The sequence below is a fragment of the Asterias amurensis genome, chromosome 6, assembly GCF_032118995.1.
Source record: "Asterias amurensis chromosome 6, ASM3211899v1".
NCBI classification, from domain to species: domain Eukaryota; kingdom Metazoa; phylum Echinodermata; class Asteroidea; order Forcipulatida; family Asteriidae; genus Asterias; species Asterias amurensis.
This window is the reverse complement of record NC_092653.1, coordinates 5,752,657-5,776,721: the sequence shown is the minus strand read 5'-3', so window position 1 is coordinate 5,776,721 and position 24,065 is coordinate 5,752,657. Positions and strand designations below refer to the sequence as shown.

Below are 24,065 nucleotides of genomic sequence, written 5' to 3'. Positions count from 1 at the left end.
TCAAAACTTGTCCAGCTTTTACTTTCATAACTCTTGTGTTTATGTGGAAGTTATGACACTAACTGTCAACTTTCCCATTGGACCAGTGCAGTATCTTGCCTGCCAGAATACTCAAAGAATGTACAAGGTCACACTTATTGTAAACAAAATTCACATGGTCTACAGGCTTGAATGTGGTATTTGGTTTGCGGTAACACCAAGTGTGTATCTACTTGCCAGGTAGATTATGTTCTTTTGAGGAATTGTCTAGCTTTATTTATATTCTACTACCGCAGAGTAGATTTTTCACAATTCGGGAGACTTCTCAGTGCCCAAAAGAACATAATCTACCTAGCATGAAGATGTTTTAACAAACTATACATAGGCTTAGTTGTTCGTCTTATCAAAACTTTTGATGCCTCGATCTGAAAGGTTTCTCTCTTGCCTGAACATCTGGTGTCACACTTTAAGGCACTACAACACACATGACAGATCCGTGTAGTAGACAGCCTTGGAGTTACATGGGCTATTGAAATATTGACACTACTTTTGCCGATAGAGGGCCTAAAGTGCGATGGGGCAAAGTTCATTTAGTTTTTTTCCCATCCCAATGTGCGACGTGTCGTCGAACGTGTACTAAGGCAATAACCAGTGGCATGGAAGCAATTTCCTCAAAGGCAATGATTAGGGGCAAAGGAGGTATTTGCCTAAAAAAAAAGGTATTTGCTTCAGTTACATCCATGCCAATCCCTGGGGCCGATTTCACAAAGAGCTAAGATCGATCTTTGTTGCAAATCAACCGTAGTTGCATAGTAAAGTGTGATGACACAATCCAAATCACTGTGGTGATACGGACAATTTGTCTTGCGAAGAATTTTACTGCTTTGTGAAATCGGCCCCCGGACATTAACTGGGTCACATAATAAAGGGGCTCCAAGGCAAACAAAGGGGGCGTGGAGGCAACTGCTCTCATTTTCTCCATGAGGTATATCAGGCCTGCATAATATGGCTGCATCATTGAAAGGTCTATTGATGCATGGTAACTCAGCTACCCAAAATAATGACATCTCTGTAATTTGAATTGTCTGTCAAAGCATCATCAAGAGGTTCCAGATGTTCGAACTTCCTGCTAATACGAATGTGAAGTAAATTTGGGTGATGCAGTTATTAAAGGGCCAATTGTGACGCAAGAAAATTTGCTTGCATAAAGCATTTACAGGAAGTATGAACCGCCTAAATGCTTTAAAAAGCTACGGTGCAATAATCTTCTTTCTAAATCACCCTGTATTTGTTCCCAGAAATGTGTGACTGCCCTGGACAAGACCTGGCACCCGGAGCATTTCTTCTGCGCCCAGTGCGGTCAGCCGTTCAACGAGGGCGGCTTCCACGAGAAGAACGGCAAAGTGTACTGTAAAGAGGACTATTTCGATATGTTTGCCCCCAAGTGTGGCGGCTGCCATCGTGCAATCATGGAGAACTACATCACTGCTCTTAATGTGCAATGGCACCCTGAGTGCTTTGTGTGTGGGGTGAGTACTCGGTTATTGGTATATCTGGGGTCAATTTCACAAAGACTTAGGACTAGTCCTAACTTAGGACTAGTCCTAGGAGATATTGAAAACTTGAGGCTAGTCCCAAGTTAGGATGAATAACCCAACCCAATTCGAGATAAGACTAGTCTTAACTCTTTGTGAAATCCAGCCCAGAGCTGCCAACTCTCCTTGATTCTGTAGAAAGTTCCCTGAAAAAAACACCCACAATCTTTCCATGATCTGATGAACCAATTTGAAATCCTCCCTGATTATGGAAACTTTGTCCTTGTTATGTTGAATGGAATTCTAAATATCTCCCTGATTGGTGTACAAAGTCCCCCCGGTTGCAAGATGCAAATGTTGGCAGCTCTACGGGTCCTAATTTCATAGCTTGCTTACTGCCGAATTCTGCGCTTAGGATCATCGTTCTCTGCTTACTGTGCAAGCGCTGAGTTTTCTGCACTAGCTGTGTAAGCAAAGAATGTTAAGTTTTGTGGAGTACTCACGCAAACAAGAAAAAGTTCCTCGCGAATTTTTTGGAATACGATTGACGTAAATGCCGTTTCTTTGCTTAAAGGATTTGGGTACCTTTTCAAAATGTCCATAGATTTACATTAAACTTACAGGGTTTGAAGATAATGATAGTGGAAAGCTCACCTTCAAATATTACTTACTGGGGTGCTGTAGTTTTTGAGAAATGAGTAAAACAATGTAATGAAAATAAGTTTGTAAATGCTTAAAATAATTTTGGTCTCATGAGACGAAAATTATTTTCAATGATTGTTTTACTCATTACCCCAAAACTACAGCACCTCAGCACATAATATTTTCAGGGAAGCTTTCTACTATCATTATCTTCAAACTGTGTAAGTTTAGTGTTAATCTGTGGACATTGTGTTTTTTGTCCTACAAAAAGTATATACACCCTTTAAGGTAAGAGGAGCCACGAAGTTGTGCCCAGTACAATATAAAAGCAGGTTTTTTTTAGTGACTAGCCAGCAGAAAAGTCTCATTGAATTAATCTGTCTGCACAATTCAAATGTTTATATTCTTTGTTTTTTTGTTACTGTAGGAATGTCGTATGCCTTTCAACGGCGGCAGTTTCTTCGACCACGACAGTATCCCCTACTGCGAGATTCACTACCACGCCGTGCGGGGCTCACTGTGTGCCGGCTGCTGCAAGCCCATCACAGGACGCTGCATCACCGCCATGCAGAAGAAGTTCCACCCGGAGCACTTTATCTGCGCATTCTGCTTGAAGCAACTGAACAAGGGCACCTTCAAGGAGCAGAACGACAAGCCGTACTGCCACGCCTGCTTCATCAAACTCTTCAGCTAGGTTTAGTTAGGGGATAGTCAGGCCGTGTCCAAATTGGCATCTTCAGCTACGGCTATGGCTGTTGCTAAGGGTGTTGCTAAGGACGTCCTGTACCTCTCAACACATAATCTAGCTCTAGCCATAGCTGTAGCCACCAATTCAGATAAGGCCTAAGGGTGTCCGAACTGACCACTTTGGCTTCCTCAAACTGACCACTTTGGCTTCCTCAAACTGACCATATTGGCTTCCTCAAACTGACCACTTTGGCTTCCTCATCGGCTTGGACCAGTGTCTCTGCCACCATTTCAATGTTTCCCAGTTTTGAAGCAGCATGTCAGCTGAGGGCCAATAGGTGCTCAGTTTGGACCCTATCTACAATGATGACTGTAGAGGGCACTAACTCAACACACACACACAACCTGTAAGACCCCTTCCAGACCCTGTCAACCATTTAAGGATGTCCCACTCCCAGACCCTGTCAACCATTTAAGGATGTCCCACTCCCAGACCCTGTCAACCATTTTAGGATGTCCCACTCCCAGACCCTGTCAACCATTTTAGGATGTCCCACTCCCAGACCCTGTCAACCATTTTAGGATGTCCCACTTAAGCGATGCTATGGCTAAAACTCACACAAAGCAAGTATGTCATGCAGGCCTGATGACTTGTGCTTGAAAGGACAAGGGCACCGAGGTATTTTCTTCCTGGTAAAAGGCATCGCTATGAGGAAATTGTAAATTTCTATTGGAACAATACAAGGGGCACCAAGGGAATGACCAGGGGCAATGGAGGCACATGTTGCCTTTTTTAAGTATCGGGCATTTCATTTTTTTTATAGTCAACCAAACCAAACAAAAGTCCCCCAAATTTTTTAAGCAATAAACATTACACATTTAAACATTTCGGCAGTAGGGCGCCCTCAGGTACAGGTCAAAAGAGGTTGGTCACTGGTGGTCCAACCTGTGTGCCGTGAAGGTCCTTGGTTTTTGATAACCTTTGCAAGGGGTCTTAAAATCATTGTTCAGGAAGTGTTTCTCTTGATTAAAAAAAAAAAGAGGCACTACCGTGAGAGTTTCAACATATAACCTAAAAAAGTTCATATTTTTTAGAACAGACACTATATTGAGACCAGCTTTCTTCCATACTGTACTTAAATAAATAAATAAATAAAAAATAAATAAGTTCATATTTTAGGAACAGTACCATTGAATCTTTAAAAAAAAACAAAAAAAAACAACAAGAGGAAACAAAATAAAGATTTATGGTCCATGTAACTGATATATTCATAAATTTGGGCCAATTAGCATTCATCTTATAATCACATGACTTCCGAAGTATCAAAGTCTGCAAACATTACGCATATTTAATGCATATTAACTTTATGATATGCTACACACTTTTCAATAATGAAATAATGGTCAAGACAAGCAGGGACTCTTTTATTGGTTCTGAAAAAAATGGAAGAGTAGATTTTTTCCAACTGTGTACATCAAACCTCAATGAAAGGATAGGTTGTTTTGTGCTGTGTGCAGTCAGGGAACAACTAACTCATACTACTGTGGTATTGTCCCCAGACTCTTACGAGTCAAACTTATCACATTGATGTAAAAGTACTGATCTGACTACTCAGCCAAAATATCAAAAGCTAAGGCCGGATCCATATTGGCGGCTTTGACTTACGGCTATGGCTCAATCACTATATCAACACTTCAACTTGGGCAGGATATAAACACCAAGAAGCATATAGTGGCGTGTCTTGCTCAAGACAACAAGTTCCAGTGTCTCAGGCAAACCTGTCCTGCAGAGATTCTGTCCTCTAAAGGAAAATACATCGAGGCTTGACGAGGATGATTCAAAAGAGGTTCCTATCAGAAGAAGTTTTTACACAGTTCACCGTACTGGGGGGGGGGGGGGGGACCACAGAATCTCCTGCCACACTTAGACAGAGATTCAAACCCACATTGTGATGACTCGGCCACCACAATATGTTTTGAAGCATAGGCTGCCCATAGCAATACAGCCATAACTGGATTCGGCCAATATTTCAATTTGGGGACACGACGATCAAATTTTTCACAGCATCGATTTGTGAAATTTTATACTGTAAAAAAAGCTTTTTATAACGTGCAACATATGTAAAGATGTTTCGTCCTGGTTAAAAAAATCATTAGCTGTACTCGTTACTAACATTTACCGATAAAAAAAATCTTACTAATTAATTTTTGGTTCCACATTTTTTGTGACTTTAATCATGCAATGATTCTTTAAGAATATCTAATTAAAAATCTTAGCCCATTTAAAATATTTTTGTATAATTATGTAAAGTACATATTGTATTTAATTTCCGTGTAAACTTGCAAGTGCCTTTCACCAAACAGCTCCAGTAATTGCACACAGTGTTAGCGTAAAGATAAGCTTACTTCTAAAAGATTCTCTCAGTGTTTTCGGAGCTCAATTTCTTTAAAACTGCTAAGCAGGATATAATTCCCAGTAAAAGTTTTTACTCGGCAAAGTGTGCAGCTATCTGGTCACAAACAGAGTATCTGGTCACAAACGGTGTACCAGGCATAGTGCTCAACCTCGATACGCTTGTCGCAAATTGTCGACTAGGCGGTCGTGGGTTCGATCAGGGTTAGTTGAATGAACCCTTGCACAACGCAAGAATGCACCTCCACAAAATGTTCGTCTGCCATTTCCGGCATGTTTGAGAGTCAATTACTTTGTGTATATTTTCACTCCCAAAACAGAGAACAGGATAGTTGTGTCCAAGTGCACTCAGCATTGTACAAAGAATCAAAAGTTAACTATGGTCCTTGATCAAACTTGCTCCAAGATGAACGAAATTCAGGCATTAGCAGGAAATCAGTCACAATTAAAATCGCATCGATCCTGGCTGGTTATTTGATTTTGTTGAGCAGCAAAAACTACTTCTAAAACATACTTCTCTGCAATATTTTTAGTGGAGGCGCGAGGCTTCAGAGTCTATAATGTCTTGTCTAAAAAGATACTTTTGAAATTTCAAACAGTTACAAACTTTACTGAGGTACATGTAAGCAGTTGTATGAAATTAGGTCTGCACACCCTTAAGCCCGGTTCATACTTCCTGCGAATGCGAAGCGAATGTTGATGTCACTAATTTGCAACTAATAATTCGCAGCAGTTCAACTCTGCTCCACTCACTTGCGAATATCAAGGAGGGTTGTGACGTCAAATTCACATCAAAATCGCTTCGCATTCGCATGAGCTGGGCTTTACTAGATAGGCAAGACTCCGAAAACAAATTATAAGGTCTCTGTTTTAAGGTTAAAATCTTCTTTTCTTCTTCTCACGTCTACAAATACTAACATTTTCAATACCAAGTGCATTAACTTGAAAGAGCGTTCTCATCTGACGGATTCATTCATAATGTGAAATTCCTAATAATTTGTGTTTTATTAATGTTATTTTGTTTGTAAAATATCAATAACTAAAGAGTGTATGAAATGTACGGTTGTTTTGAAAACATTTAAAAAGTTCTCCGTCGAAAGATTATATTTGATGAGATATATTTAAAGGCATATTTTGACTTGGGTTAACCCCAGCCCCTCCTTCTGATTTATCAATGCAAATGATAAACAAAGATTTTAACTTTTCCTCTAATTAGTCTTGGTTTTTTTGAGACAATGTTTTATATTTTCTGGGAAAGAGAATCTGGTGATATATTCATCAATTTAAGAGACCGTCTGAAATCTTTGCAGACAAATTCGAGAAGGTCTTTGAACCATAATCATTGCACGGCCATCTTGTTTGCCTATCCAAATGCACACAACCGAAAACAAGTGCTTAAATGTGCAAGCCACTCACTCTGAAGTAACACAGTTTTTGAGAAAGAGGTAATTTCATATTTTGTATCCGAGAAAGACTTCAGGCCTGAAGTCTTGCTCAGGCATCTGAAAGCACACAAATTTGTGCAACAAGGTGTTTTTTCTTTAATTATTTTCTCGAAATTTGATGACCAATTGAGCCCAAATTTTCACAGATTTTTGTTATTTATGTTGGGATACACCAAGTTGAGAATACTGGTCTTTGACAATTACCAAATGTGTCAGTGCCTTTTAATTGTATTGTACTTTGGTGCTGCATTTCTGGCAGTTGTGCAGAGACATAATGGTTTCCCATTCTTCTGCAAAGTGGTAAACAAAAGGTCTATTCTTTCTGTACATTTTCTCTTCCAGTCTCAGTTTGAAGTCAATCGGGGAAAACTAAAATGGCCGTATCATGCTCAAGGGACAGTCTTGTTTGTTTGTTAGTTGACTGCTCTATATTCAGACACCCCTATGTTCCGACGAACCCCATGTTCCGACGAACCCCATGTTCCGACAACCCTATGTTCTGAAAAATCTCTAATGATTTACATGTTAGAGAGTTAAAGGCAGTGGACACTTTTAGTAATTGCTCAAAATAATTATTAGCATTTAAAACGGTACTTGATAACAAGTAATGGGGAGAGGTTGATAGTATAAAACATTGTGAAATATGACTCCCTCTGAAGTAACGTAGTTTTCGAGAAAGAAGTAGTTTTCCACCAAAGTTGATTTAGAGACCTCAGAATTAGATTTGGAGGTCTCAAAATCAACTTCGTGTGACAAGGGCGTTTTTTGTTTCGACCAATTGAGCTCAAACTTGCATAGGTTTGTTATTTTATGCATATGTTGAGATACACCAAGTGAGAAGACTGGTATTTGACAATTACCAATAGTGTCTAATGTCTTTAAGGTTAAAATATACACTAGGGGTGTTGAAACAGGGGTTTCGGATCATATGGGTGTAACCGTTTGTTACGTTCATGATGGTAAAACTTCATCATTATAATCAACTTGTTGCCTGTAGTACTACTTATTTCGCTTCATCTAACTAATAGTGATTGTATCAGTTTAAATAATCTTAAATAAATTTAACATTTTTGAGAAAAACATTTTACTGTTTGTTCTTCTTTCTTGCTTTGTAAGATTCAAAAGTTCAGGCACATAAATGCCACATTAATTACCTACCAATTACAAGTTGCATTTGGAAATTGGGGTGGATCACAGAGCATGTAGATGAAGCAAATGTGTGTTTTCATAATGGTTTTTGCACCAAGTTATCGAATAACGTCAACTAATTACAAACTTTATATCAACCTCAACCCTAACGAACCATACCTCCCAAGGGGTTGGGGCAGGTGTAAGGGTTAGGATTATTGGAGGTTGGGGTTGGCCCTCACCTTCTAAAGCCTTACTCCATAACCCTGACCCCTTACACTAACTGGGCCCCCCCCCCCTTACCCTGTATCCCCAACCCTCATCTCAGCCCCATTGCCTTACCCCTACCCTTTACAAAACCTCCCAACCCCTTATAGTATTCTGAACCATACCCTCCAAAAAAGTTAGATTGTGAAAGTAGGCAAGGGTTAAGGTGTTAGTGTTTGTAGATAAGGGCTAGTGTTAGGAGGTTAGGGTTAGCCCTCACCTTCTAAACCTTAGCTCCTAACCTCCCAACACTTATACCCTATCCCAACCCCCCTTTACCTAACCCTTAACTCTAGATCCAAAACTTACTTTATCAACCCAATCACTAACCATTCCTTATATTTAAATACCAAAACTGCTTAATGCGTCATACATGCTAAACAAATGTTTGACGTCCCCTCCCCCCCCCCCCCAAGACAAAATCTGTTTTTGTGACAGCGTTTTTTTGTCCAAGGTTTTGAGGTTTATATGCACCTCTGTCAGTTATGAAAAGTTCAAAATATAACTTTCAAATATCAACAACTGTGATCTGTGTAGAGTTGATGACTTCATACTAGGCCACCCCCCCTTTCCTAAATTCCTAAATTCTTATCTTTTTAAATGGTGGTAAAAATAAAGCACACAGACTAGGATTAAAGCACACATACTAAGATTTAAGATTTGTATTTCAACTTTAATAAATTAAAAAACTCTTTAAATTTTATTTGTTTGTAACACTCTTTAAACAATGATTTCTTAATAATAGAAAATAAAATGTCTACAAAATAACAGGTTTGCAATTTGAGATCAATACATTTTTACAAGTGTAGAGGGAAAAGGTTACTAGCACATGACCCTCTGCCATGATCCTCAGCATCTGGCAATACTCAAACAGACAAAGTGTACAAGTCGCGAAGATTTTAATCTTAAAAGACTTACAACGCACACAGGAGAAGTGCATAACAAGCACAGATGTAGAACTTCATAGATGTGACAGTGTAGAAGTTCTGCATGATGTAGTGTAGAGCTGCACAGTTAGTGTACACTGCATAGAGTAGAACTTGCAAAGATGATGAGTAGAACTCGCAAAGATGAAGCGTAGAACTCGCAAAGATGAAGCGTAGAACTCGCAAAGATGAAGTGTAGAACTCGCAAAGATGAAGTGTAGAACTCGCACAGTTAAAGAGTAGAACTCGCATGGATGAAGAGTCTAACTCGCACAGATGAAGAGTAGAAACCGCACAGATGAAGAGTCTAAGTCACACAGATCAAACGTCTAACTCGCACAGATGAAGAGTCTAACTCGCACAGATGAAGAGTAGAACTCGCACAGATGAAGTGTAGAACTCGCACAGTTAAAGAGTAGAACTCGCATGGATGAAGAGTCTAACTCGCACAGATGAAGAGTAGAACTCGCACAGATGAAGAGTAGAAACCGCACAGATGAAGAGTCTAAGTCACACAGATCAAGAGTAGAACTCGCACAGATGAAGAGTCTAACTCGCACGGATGAAGAGTCTAACTCGCACAGATGAAGAGTAGAACTCGCACAGATGAAGAGTAGAACTCGCACAGATGAAGAGTAGAACTCGCACAGATGAAGAGTAGAACTCGCACAGATGAAGAGTACAACTCGCACAGATGAAGAGTACAACTCGCACAGATGAAGAGTACAACTCGCACAGATGAAGAGTACAACTCGCACAGATCAAGAGTAGAACTCGCACAGATCAAGAGTAGAACTCGCACAGATCAAGAGTAGAACTCGCACAGATGAAGAGTCTAACTCGCACAGATGAAGAGTCTAACTCGCACAGATCAAGAGTAGAACTCGCACAGATCAAGAGTAGAACTCGCACAGATCAAGAGTAGAACTCGCACAGATCAAGAGTAGAACTCGCACAGATGAAGAGTCGAACTCGCACAGATGAAGAGTACAACTCGCACAGATGAAGAGTAGAACTCGCACAGATTAAGAGTAGAACTCGCACAGATGAAAAGTAGAACTCGCACAGATTAAGAGTAGAACTCGCACAGATAAAGAGTAGAACTTGCACAGATGAAGAGTAGAACTCGCACGGATGAAGAGTAGAACTCGCACGGATGAAGACTAGAACTCGCACGGATGAAGAGTAGAACTCGCACAGATGAAGAGTAGAACTCGCACAGATTAAGAGTAGAACTCGCACAGATGAAGAGTAGAAATCACACAGATCGATAAAGTCTCGTAGAACTCACAAAACAGTAACTGATGGCAATCTTGTTAAAAGTCATTGCTTCTTAAATTCAGAATTTCATTAGTTTAGTGCAGGCTGATTTGACAGCCGGAATTGATTATCTGTTTGTTACTGTTTATAAAAGCTGTGTCTTCTTTGGAGTTATATTCCTAGCTACTCTGACGATCACCGATCATACAAATAAAACTGTACTTGGAATTTCATGTTGACCACTTGAATGGTTCAGCTTGTAGCCGAAAGTCATCTGACTAAACTTGATACACTCCTTGAAATGGTGGCACACAGTCCAAAAAACGTTGTTCAGCCTCAACATTTGGTGTATGTCATCTCCATTTTCATCTTTCCAGTCTGTGGTAGAAAAAGAAGAAGAAAAATTCAAAGAGTAACTATTTTGGTACACAGAGCAGTTGTTCTTAGAAGTGCAAGACAAAATCTCATCCAGCTCCAATCAGCTTTTTAACTCACATGCACACACAACATGAATATTCCAGTTCCAGGTTGTATTAAAGTTTCTGGTGGTTTTTTTTTAATCTGCTTCTGGCATGTGACATCCTTATTTAACGAAGTGGTCCACCAGTTGGTTGAAGTGGTGCACCAGTTGGTTGTATGGTGTGTTCATTGCAAATTAAAGGATGCGAATGAATGTATTCTTTTAAGGCGATCATTTAAAACCTTTAGAATTAGTGCACATTGTGAATCTTTATCTTCTTTGGCAAATTTTCTTCAATTCGTTCTAAGAACAAATTTTGTTCAAACTGTTGTTAACACTTGCAACTCTCTCCCAACAATGCTCACCCAGGTCCGGTTGCATTCACCACTCTCTGTCCCCTCCAACCGTAGAGAAAGAACGGCTCATCCAAACAGATCCCTTGTATTCACCACTCCACACGAGGCAGCTGAACTGAGGAGAAAATTTAGAAAGTACAGACAAATTTATCTCCTTAAATTTAAATATCTTTGAGGGATTACATGAAGAGCTGACTTCTGTGTTTTCATGAAAGATTCCAATTTGTTCAGAATGTATTCTTCTTGGATTGTAGTCTTTCAAACCGACGATTTAAAGCCTTTAAGTGAGAAAATTAAGGAGCTACAGACAAATTTGTCTCATTTACATATCTTTATGATAAATTGCAAGAAGAGCCGACATCTATTGATTCATAGATCATTTCAACTTTTCTGAATTTTGTTATTCTTGGTTTGTATTATTTCAAATCAACGATTTGAAACCATAAAGGTGCTAATTCTGAAACATTATCTTCTTTGCCAAATTTGTCGGATGAACCTTTTCTTCAAAGGAATATTGTTGACTTCCATTTTTCAAACATAAAAAGCAGTCTGTTATTGAAGTTATGCAAATGTATCCTCCATTTGCTCACTGAAATACAAGTAGGTTCGGTTGGATTCACAATTCCCTGTACCTGGTTGCAGGTCCAGTTGTAGTTGCCACTATCTGCATCCTCCAAGCTCATCCAAACAGGCCTGGTTGTATCCACCTCTCCACAAGAGAAAGCTGAAATGAAAAATTATTGAAGGAGGTATATATTTTTTCCCCTTAATTTTTGCAATTACATATCTTTGTGATGAATTGGGAGAGCTGACTTCTATTGTATTCATAGAACATTTAAATTGTCAGTCTTTCAAATAAATGGTTTGTGGTGAAACCTTGTGCTCATTCTGAAACAGTATCTTCGTTGTCAATTTTTTTTTGATGAACTCTTTTCTTCAAAGACAAATTTTAGATTTTATTTTTTCAAAAATAACAAGCAGTCTGTTACCCTCAAATTGCTCACTGAAATAGGTCCAGTTGTATTTAACCAATACTCATCCAAACTACAGGTACAGTTGTAGTTACCTTTTTCTTGAATCCTCAAGCAATGCACCAAACAGGTCCTGTTCTTGATGTTTTCACCTCTCCACAAGAAAACCTGAAAATGAGAACATTACAAAGGTACAGATAAATATATTTTAATTTTGCAATTTACAAATCTTGGAAGGAGAGCCGACTTGTATTGTTCTATGAAAAAGTTAAATTTTTTGGGATTGGACAATTTTATTTAAGCAGTTCTGAAGTATTACCGAGGGGTTGGCTGGTCACTCATGCTGGGTGTTATAAAATCTCTTATGATGAGAGGATACTCGTTTTTTGTTGCTGCTAGTTACAACTTTCTCAACTACATAAGAGCGCTCTTAAAAAGAAACAAACTGACCAAATTTATTGGTATGCATGTATCGTTTTTGCTATCAAAGTTATCAATTATAATAATAATATCAAATTCTTATATAGTGCACGAACATGTGTCTACCAAACAACTTACTCAAGGCGCTGAGTGGTGTATACAAACTTTCAGAACGATAGACTATTGCAGTGATGAATGCAAAACTTTCTTGATTGAGTTGTTGTCCTTTTAAGTAGTTTCTTCATCAGTGACGTGTAACTTAAGGCCGTGTCCGAAATGGCTATGGCTAAAACACTGGCAGACGAGCTGATCTACCAGTAGCTGTAGCCAAAGTCACCATTTTGGACAAGGCCTAACCTGATACTTTACCAACTCTTTTGCATGACTCCAGTTCTTCTTGGTCAGGTATCACAGTCAGCTCAGTGAAGTTTGCAGCACACCAATTACTTATCATCTTCAAGAAGAAATCATGTGGTGTTTTTTCTAAGAAAAAAAAAACATTTAAAGAAAGGTTAGAGTTTTCGGGGTCACATCAATATTCAAAAATTTGAACTCAACTGGTCGTCAAAGCTGAGAGAATAATGGAAGAAAAAACTACCTTGCGCAAAAAGTTGTGTACTTTCAGATGCTTGAATTTGATACCTCAGCTGAAGTCTCAATTTAATTCAAATATTTTAGTGAGAAATTACTTCTTTCTAAAAAACTACGTCATTTCAGAGGGAGCCGTTTCTCACAATGTTTTATACTATCATTAGCTCTCTATTGCTTGTTACCAATAATTGTTTATGCTAACAATTATTCTGAGTACATGTAATGACCAATAATGTCAAGCGTGTAGAGGGGAAAGTTGCAAGCATACCTGGGAGGAAAAATTATTACTCTTTTAACCTTACCAACATACTTTACCTTATACATCACTTGGTACTTAACCTGCAAGCACGCGACCTCATTGACCCCATCTGACCTCAGGTCATGAATCAAAGACATCGTCAAAGGGAGTTTCAATGTTGTATCTTGATTACTGCATTTCAAAAAACAAAAACAAAAGATCGCAGCCTGTGAAGGCCAGGTTAGAGGCTGTGGAAGAAATGTTAGCCTTGTCCAAGGCACTTTACGCAAGCACCGGCGCGCCCACTCTCCATGTATAGCGTTTGACGTTGAACTGCATGATACATGTACTGGCATGTTACTGGGTATTTGATATACTGTACTTGATACCATGGGGTTGAAGTATGGTTTTTCAAGGTTTTTGAACCTGACACTAGGAGGTTCAAGAACCCTGAAAAACCATGCTTCGACCCCACATTATCAAGTACTGTGTATACTCAGTACCGTGCCAGTACATGCATCTATGCAGTTTGTCGTCCAACACAGAGTGGGCCGGTGCATGCGTAAAGAGCCTTGGGCAAGACTTAGAAAATGTTAGTTCTCTGTCTCACTCAACCTTATACTTTTAACCTGATTCTTCACTTTTGAACTTTGGTAGAAACAGCTGACCACACTTGCATCCAGTCACCATCAGGAACAGCTCTTTGTCGATCATCAGAAGCTGAAGTCACTACACCAGCGGCACCTGTATACATTACCTATTGCCAGTCAACCTGTCTAGTTAGTTTAGTTAGTCTTTATCTAGGCCAAAGCTATCAATATACTAGGCCTTTGCTATCTCACCATTCATACTAACCTATAGGCATCACTGGCGTCTCTATTCCCCTTGAAAGATTTCCTCTTCTTGAAAGATTTCCTCTTCTTTCTTCTCACTCATCTTCTTCTTGTTTTTTTTTTAGCGCATTATTTTTACTCCGCAGCGCTAGCTTTTTATTGCGTTTCAGTTGACAGGTTTAGAAAACTTGAGTTGTTACTAAAATCCCCCCCCTTTTTTGAACGACATAATAATAATAATAATAATAATAATAATAATAATAATAATAATAATAATAATAATAATAATAATAATAATAATAATATCAAGGTCTTATATAGTGCACGTATCTACCTAACAAGGTACTCAAGGCTGAGTATATACAAATTTACAGAGAGATATGTTATTGCAGTGATGGATTCTGAGACATCAATTATTTCATTCATAATTGATGTGTAATGCTGGTATTAGGAATCTGTAAATAGTAATTTAGCTCGTCCAAATTATCTATTGAACACTCCTAAATCAAACATTAATCATCAAATGAGTATTAAATTGGACTGAAATATTTTACTTGCATGATTACTCCTTAAACACTTCTAGCAGTGGGTTTTGTGCCTACAGTACAGAGTGCAGCAGCGAGGGGGAAATTTGTAATGTTTTTTAACATTTTATTTTTGTTTTATTTGCCCCCCCCCCCAAAAAAAAAAAGAGTTAAAATTAAACACAAAATGTAAAAAATCATAATTACTTTTATTTACAGATTTTTTTTCGTAAGTTACTATGAATGAACTTTTTTGTTGGATTTGATTCTACTAGTTTGTAAACATTTTGATGTTACAATTATAAACAAACATGACAACTGATGACTTGAAGTTTCAACCCTTGCAGAAATTTCCAGTAAGACCAGTCTCCTAATTAAAAAGCATCATTGGCTTCGACCAATATGCAACTCAAGAAATGCCAAGAAAACTCTTAATCCACCTTGAAAGCTCTACAAGTAAGGACAACATCAACAAGTTTGCCGAGCATCTTGGAGGGGAAGGGGTAGTACAAGGGGTGGGACTCTGCAAGAGAACGGGTTAGATCTTCTCTTACACTTCGCAGTCTTCACCTTGTCTTGATCTTGATCTTGAAAGTTCAACTTGCGTTATCCAACCTCCACTATTGCGCAATTTCAATTCTATTTTTGTAATTTTTAATAATTATTTTCAATAGGTCAAAAATTGATGTATTTATCGCCGGTTATTTTCAGAACCATCACAATTCATGAGAAATTATATTTTGAGAGTATTAAATTTTATTGCGATTTTTTAATTCATCATGTGAAAACGCGTAAAATTTGTTTTCCATTGAGCGGCAAACTTTTGAGAAAAAAAAGTACTTGGTGCCTCAAGCGAGCTGAAATCTTACTTATAGTTCTTGCGATAGTTGCTTGAGAGATTACAGTAAAAAAAAAACAAAAAAAACAAGTACATTCTCTATCATTTTCTTCCTAATTTATAAAAATATTCAAATCTATTTTTTATTTTTTTCAATTTTTGAGCAAGAGTAACTGAATTTACTCCCCTTCAGAAAATTTAAGTCCAAAATTGAAAAGGTCAATCGCACAAGCGCACTAACAAAGTGGAGGTCAGATATACTGCACAGTTGTTTTTACCTTGGTCCTTTGGTGACCTCCAATGTACGTCCACAAACCACATATCCATAGATCTCCAACAGCCATCTGGTCACAGACTCTAAAATAAATAAATATATAGATAAACAAATTAAAAATTAAGTCCAAAATTTATCCAAGAGGTGAATCGCAAAAGCAGATTTTAAAAAGCGGAGGTTCAGGCCAGCCACAAAGCTTTTCTTTGCAAGGTATCGCGGCTGAGCGGATAAGAGCACCAGTCTCAAGCTCTGGTGCTTCTGTTCAGCAGAGTGTGGGTTCGAATCCCGGTCGTGACACTTGTATCCCTGAGCAAGACACTTAACTATAGTTGCTTCTCTCCACCCAGGGGTAAATGGGTACCTGTGAGGGCAGAGATGGTTCTTGTGATTGGTGCTGTTCTTGTGATTTTTTTGCAAGTCAATAGGTTGGCTAACTCCGCGACATTATATTCAGCAAGACAGCTCTCTAAAAAACAAGCTCTACCTGGCACGTATATACACATGGTGTTACCACAAACCAAATATATATTGATACCTCACCATGCAATGCCTCAAATCCTATATTGTCTAAAGTTGTTTTATAAAAACTAAACAAGTATCTTCAATCAAGATGTTAACATTCTGTTTGGATAACTTTCCGTATGGCGCCACAAGATTTCACAGATTTTTTTTCATCCAGGTAAATTAGATGCTCTATTATCTCACATCGAATGAAAAAGTGGTGGCACCATACAGAAACTTTTACCTCAATGAGATATCCGGAAGGGATATACCTTTTTGTAAAAATGAGTGTAAAGTGGTGGCACCATAGGCCTAAGGAATTAAGGAAAGCTATCCGCTTACTTTTTCATTCATACAGTTTTGTCACTATTGTTTTTAACAAATAGATAAGCAGAAAATTCTTGTTTCAATACAATGTTCAGGGCCTATCAAATAAGACTTAGGGCCTATCAAATAATCATTTGAACTTTCCTTTTTGGTCTTTTAAAACTAGACTCAACTTCAGCACACGTGGCTTTCAAGTCTGCCGCCACGTCGGTCAGTTAGGCTTTAGTTTGCTTCATTTTAGCTGATTTGAAATCTCATAAAAACCCTTAAAACTCCTTTAAGGGATGCTATAAGTATAACTGAACTCACCTTGCACATTTTGCCGTGATTTTGACGATTGAATTGGCTGTAAAATGTGGAAGAACTGGAGAGCAAAAAAGCTGTCTTCGAGGTCAGACAATTTTGACTTCCAAGTGGGCGTTTATGTGGGTGCTTTCTTCACATGTGCGGACTGCTCTAGACTGGTCCCCTGTCTTTATCCACGAGTCTCGTATCATGAAGTCAGATGACTAAGCTAGGACCGTGCATGTCCGAAACGGCGACTTTGGCTACAGCTACGGCTAGATCAGCGCGTTTGCCAGTGTTGAAGAATAGGCAGACGCGCGCGATCTAGCAGTAGCTGTAGCCGATTAGTCGCCGTTTCGGACACGCCCGGGCTGCACGTGATTGGTTTTGCATAACATGGCGATACGATCGTGTTGAGACAAAAGGTAGTCCATCATTTTATGGACGAGAAGGGGCAATGACAAATTAAAATACCAACAACTTGTTAAATAAATTTCGGCTTTTCAGTTGCACTAAGTATTGTGAGCAAGAATTTCGAACGTTTTGATGACTCTTGTAATGTTGGGCGAGAAAGAAATAGCGCTTAGATTTGCCATCCCTTCATGAACACCCCCATCAAAAAATGGGACATGTCTTTTCCCGCGCAGACGATATTTGCCGAAATTTGGCTCGGAAAAGTAATTGAGATTTGAGAACTTTTAAAAGCGTGCCATTTCTCCATACCCCGGGCTGAAAGAATAGTGCATGAGTTGCAATCATTTTGGGAGGTTTCCCTGTGAATAAAAGGCGATTGTGTGGCTTCTTTCGATATATTATTTCTTTCGACGAGTTACTATCCTATGCAGTGCAATTCAAAGAGTGTAGAGATGTCTTTATTTCTCCCGATAATGGGGAATTTGGCGATGAGGATAGAAAATTTCCTAAGAAGTCAAACTACAAAACTCACAAGGATTGTAAGCCTAGCATTGTTTGTTCAATTCAGTTGGGGTAAAACTTATTTATTGTGTATTATTAGGAAAATTCTAATGAAAATAACATTGTTTTCAGCATTTTGTATCTTTTTAAAATTTAGCAAAATAATTTTGTTTTATTTTGCCAGCCTTATAAAAGTCAACCTTTATAACCACTTTGACCATAATAAACCTATAGGTTATATCGAAAATAAATTAAACATTCACTCAAATACTTTCATTTCATATTGTCAGTATTTATTACAAAAAAATGATACCTATACATGGTCTGAAATAACTCTGACTCTGTAAAATAGATCCTTATTAAAGGTGCAGCCATCTACCCTTAATTCCTTTAATTTAATATTGTACCCAATCTGAGGCTGGGAGGTTAAACAGCCTAGCACCTAAAACAAATTTAGACTTACAACTCTCATTTCATCTGCCAAAGAAGCCTAGAAGTAAAATTAAGTTGAATTTAAGCACATGGCCAACATTTGGTAATTTGGTTACATCAATAATATCCACATTTAAAGGCAGTGGACACTATTGGTAATTACTCAAAATAATGATTAGCATAAAACCTTACTTGGTAACGAGTAATGGGGAGCTGTTGATAGTATAAAACATTGTGAGAAACGGCTCCCTCTGAAGTTATGTAGTTTTTGTGAAAGAAGTTTTTTTCTTCGGATTTGATTTTGAGACCTCAGATTTATAACTTGAGGTCTCAAAATCAAGCATATGAAAGCACACAACTTCGTGTGACAGGGGAGTTTTTCTTTCATTAATATCTCGCAACTTTGACGACCGATGAGCTCAAATTTTCACAGGTTTGTTATTTTATGCATATGTGGAGATACAGCACTGGTCTTTGACAAATACCGATAGTGTCCAGTGTCTGTAATGTGACCCAATACACTGTACATGAAAGAATAAGCCTGTGACAGTTTAAAGCTCAATCAGTCATTGAAGTCGCAAGAAAAAAAAGTTTTATAAAAAGGTACATTATTTCACAGTTTTCAACATTGGGTTTCGTTCTTGCGAGCTCAAAACTAATTTTTTAACTCATTATGAAAAAAACTTGCATTTCAAGCAAACAAATTTCAAAGACACTTTCCACCATGGCCATCTTTATGCTAAAGTCAATGTAAATCTGTGAACATCTACATTTTCAGTTTTAACAATTTTGTATACACACTGTTGAGTAAGACTGAACAAAACAACATCGGATTACCACAGACAAAGAATGTCTACATTACTCAAAAGTGCTTATATAATGGTGTTAACCTATTATCCATCTCTTAAAATGATGCATAAAACCTGATTATTTGTTTTCACTTAACAATTTCTTGTCCAGAAATCTTGACTTTGTTCATACTATTTTGTGAACATTTTGTCTTAAAAGTAGAACTGGAAGACCAGCGTTTGACCTCTATGGGAGGGTGACCTGCCCTTTGACCTCTGTTCTTTGAATGATGTGGAAACATGAGTTCAAATGCAATTCTTGAAGACAACAAGGACAGTCCACTCAGGACGATTGGTACCCAGTGTCAATTTTGCAGGCAAAATAATTTTCGCAGACAAAAAACTAATTTGTTTAGATATGATAACCAAGTGAAAGATTAACTCTATGTTACTTGGAAGTTACGTTTCTCAGATATTATGCTATTATATTGGAAGTCATTACATAAATTAACTATAATTAGAAAATACAAATATACACATTTACAGTTTTATTACAAACAAATTATGAGCGTTCCATAGAAGGCTGAAATTCCGATGTTAACTCAACATTAAAATGGAATTCAAATCCCTTCAGAATTTTTTAACGAAACAAAACAGACATTTACTCAACATTTGTGATCAGAGCACTTCTGTTTAAGGCAGTGGACACTATTGGTAATTACTGAAAATAATTATCAGCATAAAACCTTACTTGGTAACGAGTAATGGGAAAAGGTTGAATGGTATAAAACCTTGTGAGAAACGGCTCCCTCTGAAGTGCCATAGTTTTCGAGAAAGAAGTAATTTTCCACGAATTTGATTTCGAGACCTCAGATTTAGAACTTGAGGTCTCGAAATCAACCATCTAAACGCACACAACTTCGTGTGACAAGGGTTTTTTTTCTGTCATTATTATCTCGCAAGTTTGATGACCGATTGAGCTCAAATTTTCACAGGTTTGTTATTTTATGCATATGTTGAGATACACCAACTGTGAAGGCTAGTCTTTGACAATTACCAATAGTGTCCACTGCCTTTAAGTCCGGGCCCAATTTCATGGCACTGCTTACCGCAGAATACTGCTCTCACAGCGCCACAATGTGACCCCAAGGGCTGTAAAGGTCGCAGAATTCCATGGTATGCAGAGCCAAGAAATTGAACCCTGTTTCAAGTGATGAATGAACAACATTTGTTTAATTAAATTTCTTGCATAAAAAGTGATCGGTGGTTTAATACTGAATCTGTAAGTTTGAAAGTTCTTCTTTCTACTAAGTGTTGAAAAACTGAGTTTGTGTGATCCTGTACAGACAAATTCAAACAAAATCTATCATTGCATCTAGTCGCTGAAAAAAAAAATATTTACACTTTTAATAATGATTACGGAAGAGTGCAGCTTTTGGTGGTTTTTCATGATTATTTTATGAAAACAAAACAAAAATGTTTTACGATACAAAATCTAACTAAAGATATGTCTTGATTTGCCTGAAATAACTTTTATGTACATATTAACATCTTATCTGACAAAATCTGAAAGATAGGAGGCTTTGCAATTGCATTGCTGTTGTTGACTCTGAGTGAGTAAGAACAGCACAAATCATTTTCTTTGAGTAACACATTTTAAGACTCACGCCGTGTAAAAATTAAGAAGCTTTAACAGTGGCTATTGCAGGAACCCTGATAAAAACTTTGTTTCAAACACGGTCATTACAGCCATAGCCGTAGCCATATTGGATTGATTCAGACATGGCTTACATTACTGTTGTTCTCAACCAAGGGCCCACTTTCATAGAGCGGCTCAAAGTAGATCATATTGCTTAACAATTTCCTGCTTAGCAAATATGAGCAGGATACCAGTCACAAATGGTAAAATGTTGAAAGGTAGTTTGGCTGGTAACCTTATTCTGGTATACATAATTTGCTGTGCTTAGCTACCTTTCGTATTTAAACAGCTCTATGAAATTGGGCTCTGGTTTTCTACAAGACTACTTAAACAGCCCCCTCTTGTGACCAGTTGTAATGTTTATGGTTATCTTTGAGGTCAGGGTACAATGATTGCATTCTCAACTCACAAAGGAAGTACAAATTTCTGTGTTTACTGCACCCACAAAATGATAGAGCAGGTATATCTCTACAAAAGCCAATATTTAATTTGTACCCTTGAAATGCATTTTCCTTAAGCAAAACCAAATCTCAGTGCCACATATTGATCTCAGTTCCTACCAATAAGTTGGAAACAATACAAAATAAACGTCAAAAATCTGTGAGTGATTATTAACGAGTTAATATATCATTAGGTAAGACAGGTCCAGCTCCAATAACAAAACAGCTGTGAGGTATGTTGGATGGAAGTCCATTGGCAACTCCAGGCCCAGAATTTCATCTTCAAAAGGGCACGGCCAGTTTCATTTTACAAAGGGCACTTCCATTGGAAAATCTTAGAGCCAATGGGAAACCTTTGAGAGCACCAAGGCCAAAACCAGGGGCAACGGAGGTCATGGCCTCTAAGTGTAATTCCAGGCTTGCAACTCAATATGCAGTCAAAACACCTTCTCCATCGACATCTGGAGTTAGTCATCAGTCCAACAAATATTAACTTTTCAAATTATGGTATTGATCTTGGAGCAGTCCACCTCAACTTTGATATAAAGAGTATCGTTCTTGATGTAATTCTTGGTCTTCAGGAAGTTATGCGAGACAAACGTTGGGTATCCGTACCCTAGAGTATACACATCTTTGCTTGGCTTCTGGAAGTTCTTCCACGTTGGGTCAGGGGTGAAGCACTCCTTGACGTGTGCCGTCTTAGATTGGTCTTCCGTCTGGTCGATGAGAGTGAAGGTGATCGGGTAGGTGAAGGGCCATTTTAAGAGAGAGTCATTCTCGCCGCCGATTGTTCGAATGTAGATTGACAGATGGGTACCCTCACCGGAACCGTTGCCATTGGGGAAAGCAGACACCTGAAGCTTGTAGCCGTAACGGCTCGTTGCGAACGGCGGGCTCCGGAGCTCGTACTCGTCCTCCGTCTTGGACTTGCTGAACCTTGCGGCGTAGTCGCTGACCTTCCACAGCAGGGTGCCGTCGGTGTTCAGCGACACATTGTCAAGCTGGGTGCGGAGGTCGAGCAGTTGTTTCTGCTGGCGGCGTACAACGTGACACATTAAATTGAGATGCTCTTTGGATGTGTCGTTCAGATGTCTCTCCATGGTGTACCTAGGGCCCTGAAAATCCATTTAAAAAAATCAATCAAACAAAAATCAATCAACAAGCATATTTAGGGCACATTAACGCGTCTACTCTGCACTGAGTCCCCCAGGCAATACAAGTACAAAAATGATCTCTCAATCATTCCATTTGGACATGATCTAAGGACAGGTAAAAATAATACCAGTTGGACGTCCAGGTTTTTCCAAAAAGAGGAGGATGATGGCCTTTTTGTTTTTTAAAGGTGGTCGTCAAGCTTTCCAATTCAAACTGGCCACCAATTCTTCAGTTTAAAGTCACTACTTACTTTATGTAGTTAAAAGTTCTTAAAGGATTAGTAAGTTTTGATGAGCAATGCACAAAAATATGCCTTAAAAAAAAAAAAAAGGATGCAGCATAAATAAAGGATGAGGGAGGGGACAATCAACTGGTACTTTTTTTCATTTGGCCTAAGGCCAATCTATCAAACCATTGTGAGTATAAGACATGGCATCATTATTCAGTGAAGGACAAACTACAAGACGAATGTGAAGAGGGGTCCATGGATGCCCTCATCTTAGAGGGGTGTCTTGAGGTCTTGATGTCCTGACAACCTTGACAACCTCAATTGAATAAATACTCATCAGGGAATCCTTTGGATGGGGAAAGCTTTCAACATCTTAATTTTGTCGAAAATACTCCTTTTTGCGTTTGATATCAACAACAAAAATTGTGAGAAGAGTTGACTCATCAAAATTTCTCAAAATGATGTTTCAAAAATTGATGCGGTTGCTACATTTTCATGACAGCTCCGACAGATGAATGTTAAAATGGAGTAAAAGGATCATTAAGACTTCAATACTGCACAAAATTACGGTGTTGAAAAAGGAACCATAGCAGTTTTGAGTGTTTTTTTTTTTTTTATAACAGCAATTTCGACATTCAATATGTTACCAGGAATGAATGTTCTGATTTCCTAGAGTTTGTGTGCATTTGCTGACTGCATGTCATTTTCTGTTAGCATAAAAACTGACTTTGTAACAAGCAATGGTGAGCTGTTGCTAGTATAAAACATTGTGAGAAAGGGCTCCCTCTGTAGTAACATGGTTTTGAGAAAGAGGAAACTTCTCACACAAATTTCTCACCCTTCAGGCTTGAAGCCTTTTTTTAGGCATATGAAAGCACACAAATTTGTGCAACAAGGGTGTTTTTCTGTCATTACTCTCTTGCAACTTTGATGACCAATTGAGTCAAACTTTTCACAGATTTGTTATTTGATGCATAATAATGTTGGGATACACCAAGTGAGAATACTGGTCCTTTAGTGAGAATACTTTAGTGTTTGACAATTACCAAAGGAATCCAGTGCCTTTTAAAGGCAGTGGACACTATTGGTAATTACTCAAAATAATTATTAGCATAAAACCTTACTTGGTGACGAGTAATGGGGAGAGGTTGATTGTATAAAACATTGTGAAAAACGGCTCCCTTTGAAGTGCCATAATTTTTGAGAAAGAAGTAATTTTCCACGAATTTGATTTCGAGACCTCAGATTTAGAACTTTGAGGTCTCGAAATCAACCATCTAAACGCACACAACTTCGTGTGACAAGGGTGTTTTTTCTTTCATTATTAGCTCGCAAATTTGATGACCGATTGAGCTAAAATTTTCACAGGTTTGTTATTTTATGCACATATTGAGATACACCAACTGTGAAGGCTAGTCTTTGACAATTGCCAATAGTGTCCACTGCCTTTAAAACACGCGTCTAAAAGTGTCTCCAAAAAGCCAATTATTATTGAAATAAAGAAAAG

The 24,065-nt window shown here is 38.2% G+C and overlaps 2 protein-coding genes and 1 pseudogene across 4 annotated transcripts in view; 1 reads left to right on the top strand and 2 right to left on the bottom strand.

The window, feature by feature from the left end:
• Positions 1 to 7,799, top strand: part of LOC139938383 (leupaxin-like) — a 45,978-nt gene extending 38,179 nt beyond the window's left edge. The window contains exons 9-10 of one of the 2 annotated variants that reach the window (XM_071933855.1): positions 1,278 to 1,508; positions 2,584 to 7,799. In XM_071933855.1, coding sequence (XP_071789956.1) covers positions 1,278 to 1,508; positions 2,584 to 2,850 — 498 coding nt within the window. In that variant the 3' untranslated portion in view covers positions 2,851 to 7,799. The remainder of the gene's footprint in view (positions 1 to 1,277; positions 1,509 to 2,583) is intronic. The other variant, XM_071933856.1, reaches the window with a different exon arrangement.
• A 2,642-nt stretch (positions 7,800 to 10,441) lies between these two features.
• Positions 10,442 to 16,290, bottom strand: LOC139938167 (uncharacterized; annotated as a pseudogene).
• A 1,796-nt stretch (positions 16,291 to 18,086) lies between these two features.
• The window catches only part of LOC139938384 (TNF receptor-associated factor 4-like), a 60,839-nt gene continuing 54,860 nt past the window's right edge, over positions 18,087 to 24,065 (bottom strand). For both annotated transcript variants that reach the window (XM_071933857.1, XM_071933859.1), the window contains exon 7: positions 18,087 to 22,289. In XM_071933857.1, the coding sequence (XP_071789958.1) occupies positions 21,672 to 22,289 (618 nt within the window). In that variant the 3' untranslated portion in view covers positions 18,087 to 21,671. The remainder of the gene's footprint in view (positions 22,290 to 24,065) is intronic.